At 34.9% G+C, this 18,560-nt stretch overlaps 2 protein-coding genes across 4 annotated transcripts in view; one reads left to right on the forward strand and one right to left on the reverse strand.

The window, feature by feature from the left end:
• LOC148829506 (periphilin-1-like) overlaps positions 1-8,366 on the reverse strand; it is a 96,131-nt gene extending 87,765 nt beyond the window's left edge. For 2 of the 3 annotated variants that reach the window (XM_088923236.1, XM_088923235.1), the window contains exons 1-2: positions 8,213-8,357; positions 6,762-6,820 (exon numbers count right to left, since the gene is read on the reverse strand). In XM_088923236.1, the coding sequence (XP_088779362.1) occupies position 6,762 (1 nt within the window). In that variant the 5' untranslated portion in view covers positions 6,763-6,820; positions 8,213-8,357. Of the gene's footprint in view, positions 1-6,761; positions 6,821-8,212 lie in introns of all 3 variants that reach the window. The other variant, XM_088923234.1, reaches the window with a different exon arrangement.
• Positions 8,367-8,464: 98 nt separating this feature from the next.
• zcrb1 (zinc finger CCHC-type and RNA binding motif 1) lies at positions 8,465-17,250 on the forward strand. The gene is made up of 8 exons (XM_088923847.1): positions 8,465-8,562; positions 9,083-9,201; positions 11,188-11,216; positions 11,561-11,672; positions 11,760-11,867; positions 12,064-12,173; positions 14,202-14,274; positions 14,915-17,250. The coding sequence occupies exons 2-8, from the start codon at positions 9,118-9,120 to the stop codon at positions 15,053-15,055; spliced, it is 657 nt and encodes a 218-aa protein (XP_088779973.1). The 5' UTR covers positions 8,465-8,562; positions 9,083-9,117; the 3' UTR covers positions 15,056-17,250.
• The last annotated feature ends 1,310 nt before the right edge of the window (positions 17,251-18,560 follow it).

Raw genomic sequence — 18,560 nt, forward strand, 5'->3', positions numbered from 1 at the left:
CTGTTACTTCTGCTGTTGATTGTCTTGCAATTAAGAGGGTTTCTATTGAAGGCTAGTAGACACCTTACTATAAAACTTGTATTTCAATCAAAAGACCCTGCATGCTCTTTAGAGTATCCTAAAATAAGTTGTGCAAGATAACGTTAACCACTATTGTTTTTTTAAAGAAATGAGCAATTACTGTACTGATAAAATGTTGGGGGCTAAAATATAAATATGGATTTATATATATATAAAAGACACAGTTTTATAAAATGTTAAAAGCAAAACTTAAAGACTGCACAAAGTAAAAGAGAAAGGTATAACTATTTTCAAATACTTCAGTGTAGTACACAATATCATACTGTGCAAAGCTTTTGTCCACAGTTGAAACAAAACTCTGCATATTAGCACTCCTAATTTTCATTTAATATCTCTGACCTGAATTTATTACAATATTAACTTAAATTATCTTTTTTTAAACTAAATTAGTATCTCTGGTATGTATTTTTTCTACATAATTATATATCCAAAGACTGAACCACAAATTTACTCCCAGCTAAAGTATAAAGAGATCCAATGCATCTCCACTGACTATCTTACCATTAAAATAGCGCATCTTTTCTACTCCTCTTTCATATTTGGAGTTATGTAATCAAACATATCTTCTGTATTTTACTATAACCTTGGAATGCTATAGAATCCTAATTTACCTGGAAATGTTGACCAGTGTCTGAAGTGCTAAATTTTTAAACCACAAGACAACACAGGTACCACAGAATGTAATTGTGACTAAAGTACATTATTTTGATATACAACGCATTCACTAACAACCACATTCAATAACCTGCTAACAAAAAAACATTTTTATTCGTAATTTCAAATTTCCAAATGGCTGTTATTAATCATGGCCTCCTAATAATCCCCATCTACGATCCTGACTCTCCACAGCCATTAAGGTGCGAAGGTGTTTCTTGAAAATAGTAGGGATGTTACCGCAGCATCCTGGCCAAATTTCCTCTGGGCCTTTACCAATCATGGCCTCCTAATAATCCCCATCTAGTATCAATTGGCTTCATCATTCTGTTCTCCTCTCCACTGATAGCTGATGTGTGCTGAGCATTCTGGCGCACTATGGCTGGTGGGGCTGCACATTGGTGGTGGTGGAGGGGAGTCCCCATTACTTGTAAAGCGCTTTGAGTGGAGTGTCCAGTGATATATAAGTGTAAGCAATTAATTATTAATTATTATTATTATTATTATTATTATTATTATTATTATATGCTAGTATCCATTTTTTAAAATCTTCTACTCTGGTGGACCCATCATCGGTAAGGTTTCAAAATATGACTATGATCTCCCAGTAGCCTTTTTTGTATATGTAATGTGACCCAGTGCAGTTAAAATGTTACATGTTCAACCACGATTTAAACTCATTTTTGGTTTAAAAAAGACATGAGCAGACGTATAACACAATAAAGGCCCTTTTGTTCTTTAAACTACTAGTGTTATCTAGCGTTAGTCAGATTTTAGGAGCATATGGTCTCAACATTTTTCTTATCATTTCTGAGCAAATGAGTTGCTGTTTGAGCATGCACCATCACAATGTAAAATCCATCCAACGTCAATCTCAACTCTGAGCTCAAAGCAAAACTGTGTGAAAAAGTCTGACTACAATGGATGTTTGTTCAGATTGATCGTTTATAATCGACACTGAACTGTTCCTTTCTTCTTTCCCAAAATATTAGATGTGGTTTTAATAAGTCTTGGTTATAGCATGTTCTACAGCTTTAATAAGAAAGCCTTTTGTTGCTTTTATGCATCAGGAGCAGAGAAAGTCATAGTGCAAGGTTAAAACATAGAGTCTGCCGTGCATCAGCAGTGCAGCCAATCATGATGATGCATGTTTATTTTTTAGAGTTCAAGCCTATTGATAAGGATTTTTTAAATGAGCATGTTAATTTTTTCATGTCACAAGGAGCTGTGGTGCTGAGAGGTCCCAGTTTAAAAGCGAGAGGTTCACAAATCAAGCACAGAGTGTCCGACTTAAACAGCATCATTTCATTAGACCAAAACCCAGTTATTTTTTTATAGTAAATGTTTTCACTGTTCAAACTGTTCAATTTTTCCCCAAGGGAGAAGACTGCAGTAGTAAATCTTTTATCAATTACCTCCTCTTTAATATGGATTGTGCATGCAATAACATCTTCATTAAAGCACAAGTGTAAGCTAAATAACAGATGGCTACTCCCAAGCTTGCTCTGTGGAAGATAATGATTATGAACATTCTACAACTATCTGTTTTGCATATAATTCTTTATTATACAGTATATTATTTACAATATGTTTAGGGCACACACATCACTGACTGTCATCTGTGATTCCAACCTTTGGCAGATGACTACAAATTCACAAATATCTTGCTAATATTTCTTGCAATTGTGTATTTTGCAAATCTTTCGCAAAGAAAAAACTGGCAGTCATTTCTTTAAAGCTTGGAAAAAGAAAGTCTCTGCCTCTTTTTCAATTAAATTTTGTATTATTATTTTATGCTTATGCAAATCACTGCCATTCTCCCAAAATGTTTAGGAAACACCACAACTCTTCAAAACTAGACTAACACTTGCTGGGATAAAATGACCATCCCAAATGAATTCCACATGGTATGGTGTGGGTAAGCTTGTGGATTCACAGACTCCATCTGAGTTTAACAACACTAGACCAATTGAATTACACTCTCACCCAATAGCTGACAATTACACAGCCTAAATTCAAGGTTCATTTGGACGTAAACTATAAAAAGAGAACTCTACTGGTTAAAACATCCAGTCCCATCAACTTACTGTTAGAATTCAAAGCTCCAAACGACCAAATGGTATCACACATTTCCAAAGACAAAAACTTCAAAAGTGGACAATTATTTTCCCCTTACAGTGTGACAACAAAAACTGCTACTAAAGCATACAAATAATATTTCTTAACAGTTTTAGTGGGGCAGTATGCATTAACTAGTACATGCTGTCCTAGTTTTCTCTCAATTTTCTAACTGTTGCAAAAGTAGTTTGTTACAATATACCTTATGCATCTCTGGGTTTAATCCATCATAAAGTGGCTGTAACTGGAGTTGTTTTCTCCTAGGGGAGTTTACCACAAGCATTCCTATTCCAACATTCCCAAGAGAGTGTCTTATAGTCTATACATCCCTGTACATAACTGTTAGAAAACTGCCTACACTATTAAAAGTCTCACTGCACAAAACAGGCCACTCTTCTAAACCAATAATTACTTTCCCAAGGGTGCAACAACAATTGATGTCACTCCTGAGTGATTTCTAAAGAGCAAAAAACTAATCATGACCAAAGTATGTATTTTGCTATTTTGCAAACAGCACTTTCAAGGTTTCCAACTTGGTAGTGGGCCACATGAAGGAAAAAATGCAGCATATTCTACTGAACATAAATCTATTTTTAAACATTAAATACTACTAGAAACAAGAACCAATAATAGCTAGAAAACTGCTAATACACTATAGTATCCATCTATTAAATGCCTTTTGACCATTAATTGTATGGGTCACAATTTGTAAACCACACAAATCACAAATGGAAATGGAAATTTCACATATATAACATAATAATAATAAGGAACAAGTAATAGGTTTATTCCATGTTGAAAAAAAGAAGAAAGAGAACACAACGTTTTGGCTGTGGAGCCTTGTTCAGGTGCTTATTATTATAATAATAATAATAATTGGTTACACTTATATAGCGCTTTTCTGGACACTCCACTCAAAGCACTTTACAGGTAATGGGGATCCCCTCCACCACCACCAATGTGCAGCATCCACCTGGATGATGCGACGGCAGCCATAGAGCGCCAGAATGCTCACCACACATCAGCTATCAGTGGGGAGAAGAGCAGAGTAATAAAGCCAATTCATAGATGGGGATTATTGATTAGTAAGGGCCAATGGGAAGTTACACCCCTAGTCTTTTCGGGAAACGCCCTGGGATTTTTAATGGCCACAGAGAGTCAGGACCTCGGTTTTACATCTCATCCGAAGGACGGCACCTGTTTACAGTATAGTGTCCCCGTCACTATACTGGGGCATTAGGACCCACATGGTCCGCAGGGTGAGCACCCCCTGCTGGCCCCACTAACACCTCTTTCAGCAGCAACCTTAGTTTTTCCCAGGAGGTCTCTCATCCAGGTACTGACCAGGCTCACACTTGCTTAACTTCAGTGGGTTGCCAGTTGTGAGTTGCAGGGTGATATGGCTGCTGGTTTTAACAACCAGAGGTATCAGAATAATCAGTTCGATTTTTTTTCCATTCCACTGTGACAAAAGTCCTAACTGCAAGCAAAGCTGTCAGCTCCCACACAAGATAAATGTCTTGCCACCAACAACCTACAGAAGTGTTTTTCAACCTGTAATGGTAGTTATCCTGTTGGGCGTGCTTTAACATTTTGATCAGAAAATAACTGTTGAATAAGTTAATCTGCACAACTGAAGTGCTAATCATAAAAGTTAAGCCTCTTTAATTATTCATTTTATAAATACAGTTTACATGTTCAACGCACTTTTTATACAGACAATCAGGTCAAAACATACCCATCTTGTTTTTTTAATCCCGATTTCCAGGTAGATAATCACATTTAGTCAAATGTTGACATTTCATACTAAATCCACAAAGGTCTGAGATCTTAAGAAGCAGAAAACTGGATTCAGAAAGATGCAGTAAATATGAAGAGATGGATCGTGATGGAAAGATCTAAAAATCATATAGAACATTAAGTGGCTGTTTCTTGAACATACGAATACAATATTGCAGATGGAGAAGGTAAACAGCAACTTTATATAATATGTGGTGAAGTGCTGTCAAATAACTCTATGAAACCCTCCCTCCAAAAGATTGGGCAACATTTCCTTTGCTTTTTGCTATTGCTATTTGCAATTATTCTCCACATTACTATATGTATAATTTATAGAGTCCCCACTGTAAGTCATGTGACGTGCACTGCAAAGATAGATAAGACTTTATTGATCACGAAGGGAAATTGATTTGTTACAGCAGTCCAGCCCAAGACAAGCAAAAAAAAAGTCTGGATTTACAACAAAACTATGTACAGTGGGGAATTTTTCCCATTAGAAATAATGTAAATAAGGCTTATAGCAACTGGAAAGACATTACTTTAACCCTATTAGACCCATAATTGGTAGGATATATCCAAAGGAAACAATGAAATAGTCCCAAATACCAGAAAATACCACTTGCATGTTTACCTCTTTAAGTGCACTGACATTTTAACACATTTATTTTTGTCTTGCATAATGCTGGCATGCATTTGCTCAACACCCGAAATATTATTTCCACTGAAGTCATGTTGCAAGGATGTATCCATCATAAGAGAATAAAATCATCTCTCAAGTTCCCCAACAATTGAAAAGCACACATGGAGGAACTTCCCATTCTGTGTGATGAGATAAACACCTGTTACATAATATGGCCAGCAGCCATATCACCCTGCAACTCACAACTGACAACCCACTGAAGCTCAGCAGGTGTGAGCCTGGTCAGTACCTAGATGGGAGACCTCCTGAGAAAAAATAAGGTTACTGCTGGAAGTGCTGTTAGTGGGGCCAGTAGGGGGTGGTCACCCTGCGATCTGTGGGGTCCTAATGCCCCAGTATAGTGACAGGGACACTGCTATAAAAAGGCGCCGTCTTTTAGGTGAGGCATAAAACCGAGGTCCTGAGTATTCTTGAAGTATCAAGGTAATTGTGTGTCTTTTGCTTTATTGACTTCATAGCCAAAAACTAAAGAAGATCAAAGGACATAAAGAAACTCAGGAAACTTTGTGGGGATTTTTAAAACTACTTTCACCACACTAAAACTGAAGCATGTGAAGAGAAACTGGACCATCCATTCCTTTTTAAAAATGTATGCTTCGAACACGGACCATAAAATCCAAAAGAAGAACTAATTGATCCATTAACAATCAAGCCAATTTAGTCTGATTTATATGGCCAAAAGGCCTGAGTGAATTTGTAATTAAATACCTTGTGGCTTTTAGTTCAATACATCTCAATTAAGCAACATTTTCTTGCTTTTCCTGCATTTGTGAGGTGTTAATTATTATATTTTTCATAATGTGAATATACTTTTATTAACATTAACAAATTAAAGTCTTTAAGGTTGTTTTTTTAAGTGCACATTAATTTCATCACATACACATTTTGGATGTTTCACAAGACTGCCAAATTGGTATTCATTTAGCACATGCTTTAAGTACACAAAGCCTCTTTGGTTTTGAAACTGCAGCAGTTAAATGTTTAAGTGAAAAAATGTTGATGTTGAGTGCTGCACTTTGGCCCAGAATGACCTTATTGTAAAAGATTCAAAATAAATATAAATAAATAAAAGCAAGAGATCCCTAAGCTCAAAGAAATCACCTGAGCAAAAGGAGAAACGGAGACAAATAATGGCTTCTGAAAACTCAAGTGAAAACTGTCAAGTACAGTGATAGCAGTTTTCTAAACTGAAAAGTGTAAATAGCAGTACTTCGTGTAAGATTTAAAAAAATGTATATTATAAAAAATATAAAAATAAAAATTTTAAAATGGCCTAATTTATACTTTTAATGACTGCAGATTGCACAACTTCATACATGAGATGAAAAGTTGAAAAACATGTTGCTATAGTATTCTATAACTGCAAGACTACATCTTCAAAAGGACAATCTAAAAATGACACACAAAAAAAAGAACAAATGTGACTTACTGTTATGGGATACAGGAACTGAAATTTTCAGCAAGGTTCCCCTCCTTAAAACTCAAGGTCTGCGAGAAGAAAATTATTGTAATAAATTGACAAAAAGCACACAGGCACCTCTGAATAAAAGAGAAATCTTGTCACGTCAAAATATTAAACCAATATGGCTCTCAGCTACTAAGATTTCATTCATCTTTTTACTGCTTTATCCAAGTCAAGGTTGTGGGGAAGCTGGAGTTTTGACTTTTGATAAAAGTACAAAAAAATGAATAGTTATATCCCCGTTTTAGAGATGATCATTTAAAAAAAGGTTTTTCAGCTCTGGTTAGTTGTACTATAGGTCACCATAATTTCTGAATTTCAACTACAAGTACACAATTGACCATTATTTTAATTGCATTGTAACAGCTATACAACATCTTAAGGACATCTATCTAATAGTTAAATCTGTATCCCCATTATAAATGTGATAAATATAACATTTTATAGAAAGGGGTGGGGAGGTTCCCGGATCAAAGGGACTCTTCAGGACTGCTAACACATGCAGCGTCTTCAGAAACTTGTTTGGGTTTTTTTTTTGTTCGGTATCCTAACTGTGTAACAGGGTAGCAAATGACAACATTTAATGAACATTTGTATTTTTCTCTTGGGTGAGTCAAACGTTTGTAGATGATAGGACTATATAGCACTGACTTACACAAACAAAACTGGCCAAATGAATTAACTATCGCGTTGTGGTAATGCCACGGTTCACAGCCACTTTCCCGCTGCAGATTTGAAGGGTGACACCAAGTATATTCACCCAAGACTGGAGGAGGAACTTACACCAGACTGCAAGCCCAATCGAGACATCGACTTTTTACGAACGGTGACGAAAGATTTTTAATGTTTGTCGCCACGAACTCCAGCCGGCAGTGATACGCAGAATTTAAAGTTGTTCTTCAGTACACAAGATTTGCATGCTTTCAGCGGCTTCATAATAGACGGTAATACTACAGTTGCCAAGCGGACGCGTTTTCTGTGCACTAGCTAGCAGATTACAAGTTTGTAAAGAATCCAGGCAGATGCTGCATATTGCAGCGCTTGTAAAGCGCGTTGAGTGGAGTGTCCAGAAAACCGCCATGTAAGCCTGAGGAATTATTTATTAAACGTTGAATATTGAGGTCAAAGGAGGGCGAATATATGCAAAAGAAAAAGATGGACACAAATAAATTGCGATGAACACATTACCAGGTGACCCAAAAAATCTGCAATCGGGAAACCAAGAAACACCGTTTTTAATTTAACTGTGGTGAGCTTCCTACATTAGGTTCAGCATATTTGCTATTAAGAGAGGATAAAGCATTGTCTTCAGTTTCTTTCAACAACACCGATAATCTATATTGACTTCATCTCTACAAAACATTTCGCTGTTCATATACAAAACTAATTCATAAATAAATATAAAACAACCTACTTACCAGTTTCATTTAACGTTTATACTTTAGTTTGAGCGATCACCTGCAATTCAATTACAACAACATAAAACGTTATCTCGCGCTGCTCTAAATCATATAATTTGTTTACCCTCGCAGCATCCACACGAATTGGCCTTAGATTGTCGTCACGTCCTGCTTCCAACGAGCGATAGTGATTGGCTAACGGAACAGGATGCTTTTAAAATTTACAACTCTAATTCGATGTTCAACACGTCAGTCAAAGTATCCTGGTGACATCATCTTTGTGCGTCATTTCATCTTAATCTTTATATTAGATTGGTATAGTATTGCGATTTGGTTCTGCACACGGAAGAAATTATATGCTGCAGCATGTAGGTTTTGTTTATGTTTTATGATATTATAGTGTTGTTTAATATAAGGAAGAGTTTATATACGTTTTAGTTATATCTAATTGCCATTCTAATAATCGCAGAGGCATACAGCAGTTGTATATGTTAGTGTTTGATTCATGTTTCAGTCCTTACAGTTTGTTTATATAATTATGTTGGTCATCATCAGGTTGATTCATCATCGAGACAAATCACGTACCTCCAAAACTGTAATGAAAGCATTAAATATAGCTATTCTCTAATAGAATTGTAGATTCCAGTCATGGTTACTCTTTTGCCTTAAACTAAAGTTATACTATTAGTTATTGAATGAAATTATTGATTTCTTCTTTGAATACTCAAATAATGCATAATTTATGTTTTTAACAAAAGTATTTAACAAATGGATGCTTAAGTAGATGTAGGATATATTCTATCTGTGTTTTCCTTATAGCCATGATATTTTAGTTTTGCACTTTTTCGTGCTAATGTGCATTCACAATAATTGTGTTGTGTTTTGCAGCACTGGGATATGCGGAGAAACAAATTGAAGACAACATGAGCGGTGGATTGGCACCAAGTAAAAGTACAGTCTATGTGTCGAACTTGCCCTTTTCTTTGACTAATAACGACTTGCATAAGGTAAAATGGAATGCCTAAAATCGTATGCTGCACAGACTTATATATGTATGTTTGTGTTTGCCAATGAAAATAAAAGTTATAAACTTGATCTTGAAAAGTTTAAAAATCCAGTGGACATCTTATTCAGATGAATATTATGTTATCCTGTTGTCAAGATGTAGATTTGGTAAGACATGTTCTTTATAAAAATTTTAGAGTCAATTTAATATGATATTAATAATGAGTACTACAAACTGCTTCTATCTGTATACCATTTTTTATCCCTGAGGATCCCAAAGTGCCACAGATATGGGCTTACATATCTGACTTAATGCACATCATAAACATCAGCGCAAACCTGATTAACATGTTACAGCCAATTTGCACCAATAGTCCACAGCATATCAGACAGAGGGTTCTTGATTAATTTAATTAAGGGCAGGAGTTTGGGAATGCCAGATTGTGTAAACCCAAAGTGGAATTTAGTGGTGAAGTAGACAGGATCTTGATTCAAAGTCACATCTTAAAGGCTGCGCCTTCTAGCCCACGTGTCCCCAGTGACTATGTTGGAAGTTCTTGTTCAGGGGGAAAGGTAAATATGTCAGTACTTTCTGATTGCATTTCTGACTTAAAAGCTTGGATGACAAAAAACATTTTGTAATTTAATTGTGAGAAAATTGAAGTTACATTATTGGGTATCTCATCACTTACTCAAAACCAGTGGTGTAACCTTGTGAGTTGCTGGGACTATTCTCAAATGTCATTCCAAAAGGAACATTTTGGCATGATTTGTTTATCATCAATTGACTTTTGAACTTCATGTACAGAATATTGAAGGTCTCATATTCTGTCTTGGAAATATTGCAAGGATGCGTGCTGTGCTTGGAAAAGGACCACTTCTTACCTAGTCTCAACTCAAATCTCAGACATTTAGCGTGGCAGGGTTTGTTTAGTACTGGGATGGCAGACCTGTAAGGAAAGCCAGATTACTGTTGTAAGTGCTCTTGGTGCACCAGTGGGTGTCACCCTTCCCCTCCAGACAAGAATGTCCAGTTCAATCCTCCTGTATGGGGACCAGGGCCACTATGTTGTAAGAGGGACTGTCCTTCAGACTAAATGATAAACTGAGGTACTGACTACTTACTAAGAGTAGAGCTATCAATCCCAGTGCCTTGGCTAAATCCCACTTGGGTTTTGCACAATCTGATTTACCTAAATTCCCTCCTTAACTCATTTGGTTACATGATCTCTCACTTCTTGACTTAATCCTGATCTGTTCCTCACGACTTGATCATTTAACCCGTTTGAATGACTGTACCTACCTACTGTATAAATCTTCCTTCATTAAAGTGGCTTCCTCGCATCACCAAGGTGGGCAATTACATTTCAGAGGTGGAAGATGGTGTATCCTCCTATATATTAACACTTTGGGATCCTTTAGGATTAATGGTACTATAAAAATGCAATTAATCATTATTATTGTAAGGTAGAGTGGGGAGCCTCATCAGCAAGTTAGATGCAAAGATCAGGTTCCTTCCACCTGAAGAAGACTCCACTACCAAAATATTATTTTTCTTCCTTTCAATGGAGAATCAGTGTAGAATGTTGATTCCTTGTTCCTTATTACTGTTAATGTGTACTGAATAATAAAGCACTTAATATTACACATTGATTACTGTATTGCTCTACTTGTAGAAGTCTTAAAACCTACTCTCAATGTATTACAATATGTTTAGAATTTAATAGCTTGAATCTTGGCTGGGAACATCATTCCTATTTTGGTGTTGATACACTGACGATCTTTCAGGTTTTGAGGTGGCTTGTATGCTAGGCTGTTTACACTCCTTGGTTTTATTGTTATAAATACTGGCAATGCTAAGATATTAAGAATAGTACCCCAAAACAGTAGAATTAAACTTTCACCTGAACAACACTGGAATATAATTTAATGTGAAATGAGTGACAGTTAAACTAATTTTATTTTTAATTTTGTGTTTTTTCTTTCAGATTTTTACTAAATATGGAAAAGTTGTCAAGTAAGTAACTTAAAACTCAGTTTAAATTCTTAAATATGAATTTAATTTAAATTGAATATAATTGTTTTCCCCTATTGTTTATATTGACTGTTTACCACTAACTTAATTAGATCTTTCAGGTCTTATTCCCACCCAGAAGGGAGAAAACCTGAGAGTAATATAGTATATTACTAAGGTGGATTATTACAATTACCCTCCATTTTGTTAATAATTAAACATCTGGGGAAAATGTAGGCTACTTTTTTAACATTTGTTATATGGAAAAAGAGAACAAGGAAGTACTGCTTTATGGAGGAGCTTTTGTCTGGAGTTCTAATTCTGTCTCTGCAATTCTAAATTTTCAGGGTGACAATAGTGAAGGATAAAGTGACAAGAAAGAGCAAAGGTGTGGCTTTTGTGCTTTTCCTGGATAAGGAATCGGCACAGAACTGCGCCAGAGCCCTCAACAATAAGCAAGTAAGCAATGAGAAGTGCTAATGTCTATGTCAGGTGTGCCTTGTCTAATCAATATATGAAAAATATGAAATATTTTTGTCTACACAGTTGTTTGGCAGAACAGTGAAGGCCAGTATTGCTATTGACAATGGGCGAGCTGCCGAATTTATCAGAAGACGCAACTATACAGACAAGACGAAGTGCTATGAATGTGGTGTAAGTTAAAATATATATCTTATCTGGCTCAAACTTTTCTTAGTAATTTAAGTCTCCTACCATACTCACAGCTTAGCTGCATAATTAATGTTAAATTCAAAGCATGTTGCTTACACCAAAGAAACAAAGGCAGTGTTGTGGTTTAGATTTGTCAATGTTATTTAAAGACTTCACGATTTCCCCCTTTTCATTTTAGGACTCAGGTCACTTAAGTTATGCATGCCCCAAAAACATGCTTGGCGAAAGAGAACCTCCTAAAAAGAAAGAAAAGAAGAAGAAAAAGAAAGTAGTAGAACCCGAAGAAATGTAAGTAAAGTGCTGTCAGTGATTATTGTTAGTGTTAATAAGATGGTTTCAACATGTTTCAGCCTTTATTACTTTATTCTATTTTCTGGAGAATATTGAAGCAACTTGATCCTGATTACCTGAATATTGACAATTGAGTTGGGGGTACTTCATTTTTGTAGCTCTAAAATGAACGTGGGAGGTAGAATTCCTTCAAAGACATTCACATGAGCTCGTCAGAGGATTAGAACAACAGATCACACAGTATGAAGTAGTGTTTTGAAGTGTTTGTAGTTCTCCAAAGGTAAGAGGGTGTTACATTCTCAAATAAGTTATGTAACCCTACTATACACTCTGCAGTGTTTTAGGAAAGCATTTTCCTATGGTACTTCCATTGACTAATCTGTTTCTTTTCCAAGAACAAACAGTTGTCATGTCCTAAACAAACATTGTAGAACAGTTAAAAACTGTTTTTTTTCATGGCAACTGATAGCATGGAAGTCACTAGGCTCACAGTCTTGTATTTTAAAATATACATTGACTATATACAGTGCCTGGCAAACATATTCACCCCCTTGTAATGATGCCTCGTTTTGTTTAATTGCAAAGGTTGTAGACACATTTAAAGTGAATATTTTACTGGAACTCTCAAATTGAATTCTTAGGTTAAAGAAATTAAATGTCGGCAAAAACAAAAATATATTGATTTTACTCCCCTGAATCAATACCTGGTTAAGGTACCTTTGGCAGCAATTATAGCTGTCTTTTTGCATAAGCCTTTATCAACATACTGTACACTAGTTCAAGCTATGAGGTTAATTGGGCATCACTGATGGACAGCAATTCTTGAGTCTTGAAATATATTTTCTATCACATTCAGGACAGAACTTTGACTGAGACTCAAGAATATTTTCTTCAATAATTCACTTTCTTGATTTATTCCATTTTCTTTGTGATTTGCCTGTAATTTCCTCCATTTTCCTGTTTTCACAAGATTCCTGGTCTCTTTTTGTTAGAATCATCCCCACAACATAATGCTGTCACCACCATTTTTGACTCGCTCAAGCTTCACTTGAATCGCTTCTTATAGATTGACATCATCATGCAACATCATATTTAGTTCCTTTGATTTTTTTAAAGCCTTCTCTTGATCTTTGTTTTTCCATCACTTTATTTTTGTAGTTGTTTTGAAAGCTCTTTTAAAGTTTGATTCTTTGCTTGAATATACTATTAGACTGAGGGTCTTGTAGAGATCGACATAATTATTCCGAAATTGCGTAAATGACTATTGTTGCACACAGACAGAGGGCATTCAGTGTAACGTTTTGCTTCCAGAAAAATTTAGGTTTCAGAAATTGTGTATAAATCATTTGTAATTCAGAAAAATGGGGAAGGGATGTAGATACTTTTGGAAGGGATTGTATATCATTTTCTTCTTTTTGTATTTATGGAAAAGAGGAACTAAAAATCAGTTTGAAAGCTGATGTAGCACTCTCCTTGGATATAAAATGCAGTGTACAGTAATTTGAGCCTGTGGCTACTGGTAATGGCAAACATCCCAAAGCTCACAGTCATGTATTTTAAAATATATATTGTATACATAATTTACTTCATTTTTGCACTTCTGAAAAAGAGGATCTTAAAATCAGTCTGAAAGCTGATGTAGCAGTTTTCTTGGGGTTTTGTTAATCCACACACTTAAATTTTGTGCAACTCAATTGCAGATTGCATACTGAATACATTTTCAGTCAGACTGTTAAATTACCAGCCTAACTTTTTAATATAGGTACCCCTAAATAACTTTCTCAAAATTGAAAATGTGCTGAAACACTGGGTACTGAAATGTGTATAGTAATTATGCAGCATAATGTTCTCTGTCTGCGATAATTTTCTCCCCTTCATACTTGAAGTATCTTTTCAAATAGTCATGTGAAAGTTTAAAATTAGAAGCAGATTAAGACTAAGCACATTTATAGCAGATTAAGAACCAAAAAATTAAGCAAAAGACATTTACATAATGATTCTGTAATTTATTGGCAAATTGTTCAGTGAGGAAGAAGAAAGTGAAGATGAAGGAGAAGACCCTGCCCTTGACAGTCTCAGCCAAGCAATTGCTTTTCAGGTAAGTTGCGGAAAAATATAGATCCTTAAGGTATTATCAGAATGCATCATAATATTTTTTGCCATACACTTGTGATTCCTGTTTTCTTTCATGTTCTGAATTTTTTTTCCTACAGAATGTAGGAAGTGAATTCCTACACTTTTGAAAAGATATTTAAAAAATGTTACCTGTGCTAGTAGAACATAATCGTATTCACCACGTGTTATGGGAGTTTTGTTATACTCAACAAGCTTTTGTTTAATCTTAAAAAAATAGTGCATGTAAAAACAGCTGAACATTAAAGAAGTCTACTAATAACACCATCCTTAGGTATTTTGATTTTAATCTTAGGAACATCAGAAATATGGGGGTGCTGAGGTAACACGCAATGCTTACCAGAGAGTTCACTATTTAGAAGTGTCATAAATTATCTTAATAGAAGGTATTTTGAAATTTGTTTTATGCATAACCTGTGTGAAACGGTTCTGTACCTCCAGTAAAAATAGTGGCAGGCATCACTACACAAATAGCATTTCTGTGTGCAGTAAGTCATTTTGTTAATGGTTTTAAACGTGAATTATTTGTATCTTATTCAGTTATAAAGTTTGGTTTTAAGAAATCTATCATAGAAATAATGTATTACCCATATCTTTGTTTGCAGCAAGCAAGACTTGAGGAAGAGGAAATCAGACGGAGGCAGAATATAGAGAATGCTAACCAAGCTTCCACCTCTGAGGAGCTGAGGCGACCAAGGATTAAAAAGAGTGCATATTTCAGTGATGAAGAAGAGCTGAGTGACTGAGATCTGTGAATTCTTCGAAACAGGAAACATTTACAACACATTAGAGTGGGGGTCTAGCTCTCGGTTCCTAGAAGGCCATTTTGTTTTGTTTTTATTCCACCCCACCTTTCAGCTACATAGTTTTTCTAATGATAAAATTAGCTTCATTACTGTAATACTGTGTAGGTGTTGTAAAGCAGACTCTGTGGTGTTTAAAAGGTAACAATATATTTTATGAAGTGAAGATTCCAAACAATCAAGTGTAAAATACCTTAAGAAATCATTTATATATGTATATAAGAATTATTATCTTAATAGTGTCATTAATTGCTCGGGTTGGAACAAAAAACATAAGACGCTTGGTTCTTCAGCAATTTAATTTGAGACCCCTGCATGCTTTTGAGGTTCAGAAGTACATTTTCTCCAGAAAGGTCCTTTAATAGCTCTACTTTACATTACATTTATGATGTTTGTTTTCATGCAGAAGCATTTGTAGTGACTCAACTTGGACTATTGATTCAAAAGAACCCTATTGCAACATGGATGATGCTATGTATTTTATTTATAAATAACGTAAGTTTGAATCACCCACTTAAATGTACATATCATTTTATTTTAAATGCTTCAAAAGCATAAATACCACACTTGTCATTATATTAATTTGGTTTAAAGTAATGTATTTCTTAACTGCAATGGAGATAAAACTTTTATTTCAGAACAATCTACACAATGTATTATATTGCATTTTCACATATTAGGAAAAAACTAATAATGTTACACCTTATTTCTTAAACCCTATTTGTCACAGTTTACTTGATGCTTCTATTTTTTGTTTGTCTAAGTATGAAGCAAGAATTAACCACTTCCGCAGGAATAGGTAACTGCAGTTCTCAAGGGCCAGAGTCTTATAGGTTTTACAGATAATACATATGTAAAAAGCAGGTGATTTCACATCTTTCCAGATAGTTCAGTTAAGTAATTAACATTAAAAATATGTCTCTTAATTCATTCTTTTTGTGTTCTCCAACATTTGTAGATATAGATATAAGTATGGCAATACTAAACATTTTTTATCAAGATTACTCATAAGTATTATTTATTTTTTCCTAAGACTGTTAGCCTTATGCTGGGTTCAATTGGTGGTTCTGTTCAAAGCCTGGGGCCCTTCCTGAGAGTAGTTTGTGTTCTGTTGTGGCCATGTGGGTTTTGCTTGGTGCTCCAGTTTACTCCTGCTGTCCAAAGTCATAAGATGTGGCATTTCTAAATTGTCCCCCATTTTCTGCAATGGACTGGCTTCCCATTCAGGGTGTGTCTCATCTTATCTAAATGAAGGCTGCATCTTGCTTGTATATCAGCCTAATATAATATTACAGCTTTCATTGTACAGTATCTATGTATTATATCATTTATTATATAAAAAGTAAAGATTGAAACCTGTGTAAATCAGCACTTTCAAGCTTTGATGTATTACAAGTAGTGGCGTGGAACACAAACTTACCACATTATTTCAATGATCATAAAGGACATAGAATGCATTTTCAGTTGTGTTTTAGGATAAATGTTTTCACCATATTTTTGCAACAATGTTTTTACAGATATTTACATAAAGTATAATCTCCTGGTATATAGCAGTAGAATCACTTTGTTTTAAAAATGTCTTTGTTGAATACTGTTTTCAGTGCTTACTGGAAAAATATGGACTAATTTTTAGAACATCTGTAAATTCAAAATGCTTTGTATAAAGTTAAATTCAAAGCCAAACTATAATTGTTTAACAATACCTGATCATGAAACAAACAGTATAATGTGGTTTATCATTTTACAAAAGAAATTGCTGATACACTTCCTTCCTGTATAACGTCCTATACATAAAGTCTTCCTGAGGTAAAGGTGCTCTTTTGTCATCTTTTTATCAGTTCCATGTCACAGATTGATTGATGTATCTTGTGCTCATTATCCTGGCCTGCAGGATATAACAATTCAGAGCACTACCATCACTGTTTAGATTATTTTCCCAGTGAATAGTTTATTCTTAAATAAGTGTCTATGGTTATAATAAGGGTAATACAAGTTTTATTTTCTATATATGTTGTTAAATTGTAAAAGTTGTGTTGAAAATTAGATCCTCATTTTTTTGTGAATGCTTCACAATCTGTAAATTTAAGTTGTAAACAGAATATGTCCACATTATATCAAATAAATGTAGTTTTTAGCAACATTTTGTTTTAAAAACATGTCTGTGTAAATAAGATATTTTAAATCTGTTTTGAGCTGAGGAATACTTTTGTTAGCTACATAATTCTATATGGCGTACATTTCACAAGCCTTATAGTGAATGTGAAACACTGACTTTTTTTAAATGTGGCTACAAATCCATAATGTAAAATACACAATCTGTTTTGTTTTCTCTCTGTAGCTCTTTTGTTACATTACAGCTCTTTAGAGGTTTACTTATGTGATTACTTACCTGCTGCTTTACTCAATTTTTTTGAAGAGAATACTAATACCTCCAAGTGAGGAGACAGACTGCCAAAATAATCTGTGTTTCTTGCATGTAGATGTATTTTAAGTTGCTGTTGAGTTTCTGTTACCACTTATCTCGCATATAAGCCTGAATGGAATTAGGAATGATTTGTAAGTGTGTGTACTACGTGCACGGGAGCAGCACACAACTTTTGCAAAGTCAAAGAAAACTGCAAGGTCAAATTAATTTAGCTATTTTTTTTACTCATGAATGTGAGTAAAATTGCAATATTTTATTTCCCCTGACCTACAATTAACAGACATCCAAGCCAGTTAATAAATTCATTGTCTTTTTATGGAACCTAAAGTTGAATTTCCACCAAAAAGATGTCAGTGTTTTGTAGACGGAGGATAATGTTCACTCTGAGTGGACAATTAACTGAATGCCTGTGTAATGAGAGCAAGTCATGTGTCCAGTTACTTATATGAATAATGCAGCTTAAGGGATCCAATACTAATAGCCTTTTTAAGGTTGAGGCAGTTACCCACCCAGCCCCTATGTTAGAGTTCATTAATATAGCTGACACCTTTATCTTGTAAAAGGTATACAAAGGTGCAAAACTGTAGAATCGTGTGCCAATAAAATAATGCATTAATTTATACAATAAGCAAAACTGTACAAAAATAGAAAACATTTTGGAGGATCTATGGGTGCAATCTGAACAGATGGGTCTCAAGAAGGTGGCAGAAGGTAGTTAATAATAGTGCCGTCCAGATTTTGCGTACTTTCTTGATACCGCCACAGGGGTGCTATAGAGAAGGATGAGAGTGCAAAAGTGAGGAGAAAGAACACCTATGTGGCTAACAGGAGCTGGCAATGGAGCGATTTAAAATAGATCATGAGTTGGAGATGAGGGGATAGAGTGATGAAGAGAACAGTATGTTATTATGGGAATTTGATCTGCAGTTAAATTTGAGCATGGGAAGAGTTGCTAATCATTTAAATTGTACTTTTGGCCTGCTTTTAAAATATACTCACTTTTTAACACAGCACCTTATGTTT

This window comes from Atractosteus spatula, chromosome 8, assembly GCF_055471065.1.
Source record: "Atractosteus spatula isolate fAtrSpa1 chromosome 8, fAtrSpa1.hap1, whole genome shotgun sequence".
Taxonomy (NCBI): Eukaryota; Metazoa; Chordata; class Actinopteri; order Semionotiformes; family Lepisosteidae; genus Atractosteus; species Atractosteus spatula.

Excerpts from the sequence above, each read along its gene's own strand:
- zcrb1 (XM_088923847.1), top strand. The coding sequence starts at position 9,118 with ATGAGCGGTGGATTGGCACCAAGTAAAAGTACAGTCTATGTGTCGAAC. Across the intron at positions 9,202-11,187 it reads CTAATAACGACTTGCATAAG|ATTTTTACTAAATATGGAAA; the intron begins GTAAAATGGAAT and ends TTTTTCTTTCAG. Across the intron at positions 11,673-11,759 it reads GAGCCCTCAACAATAAGCAA|TTGTTTGGCAGAACAGTGAA; the intron begins GTAAGCAATGAG and ends TTGTCTACACAG.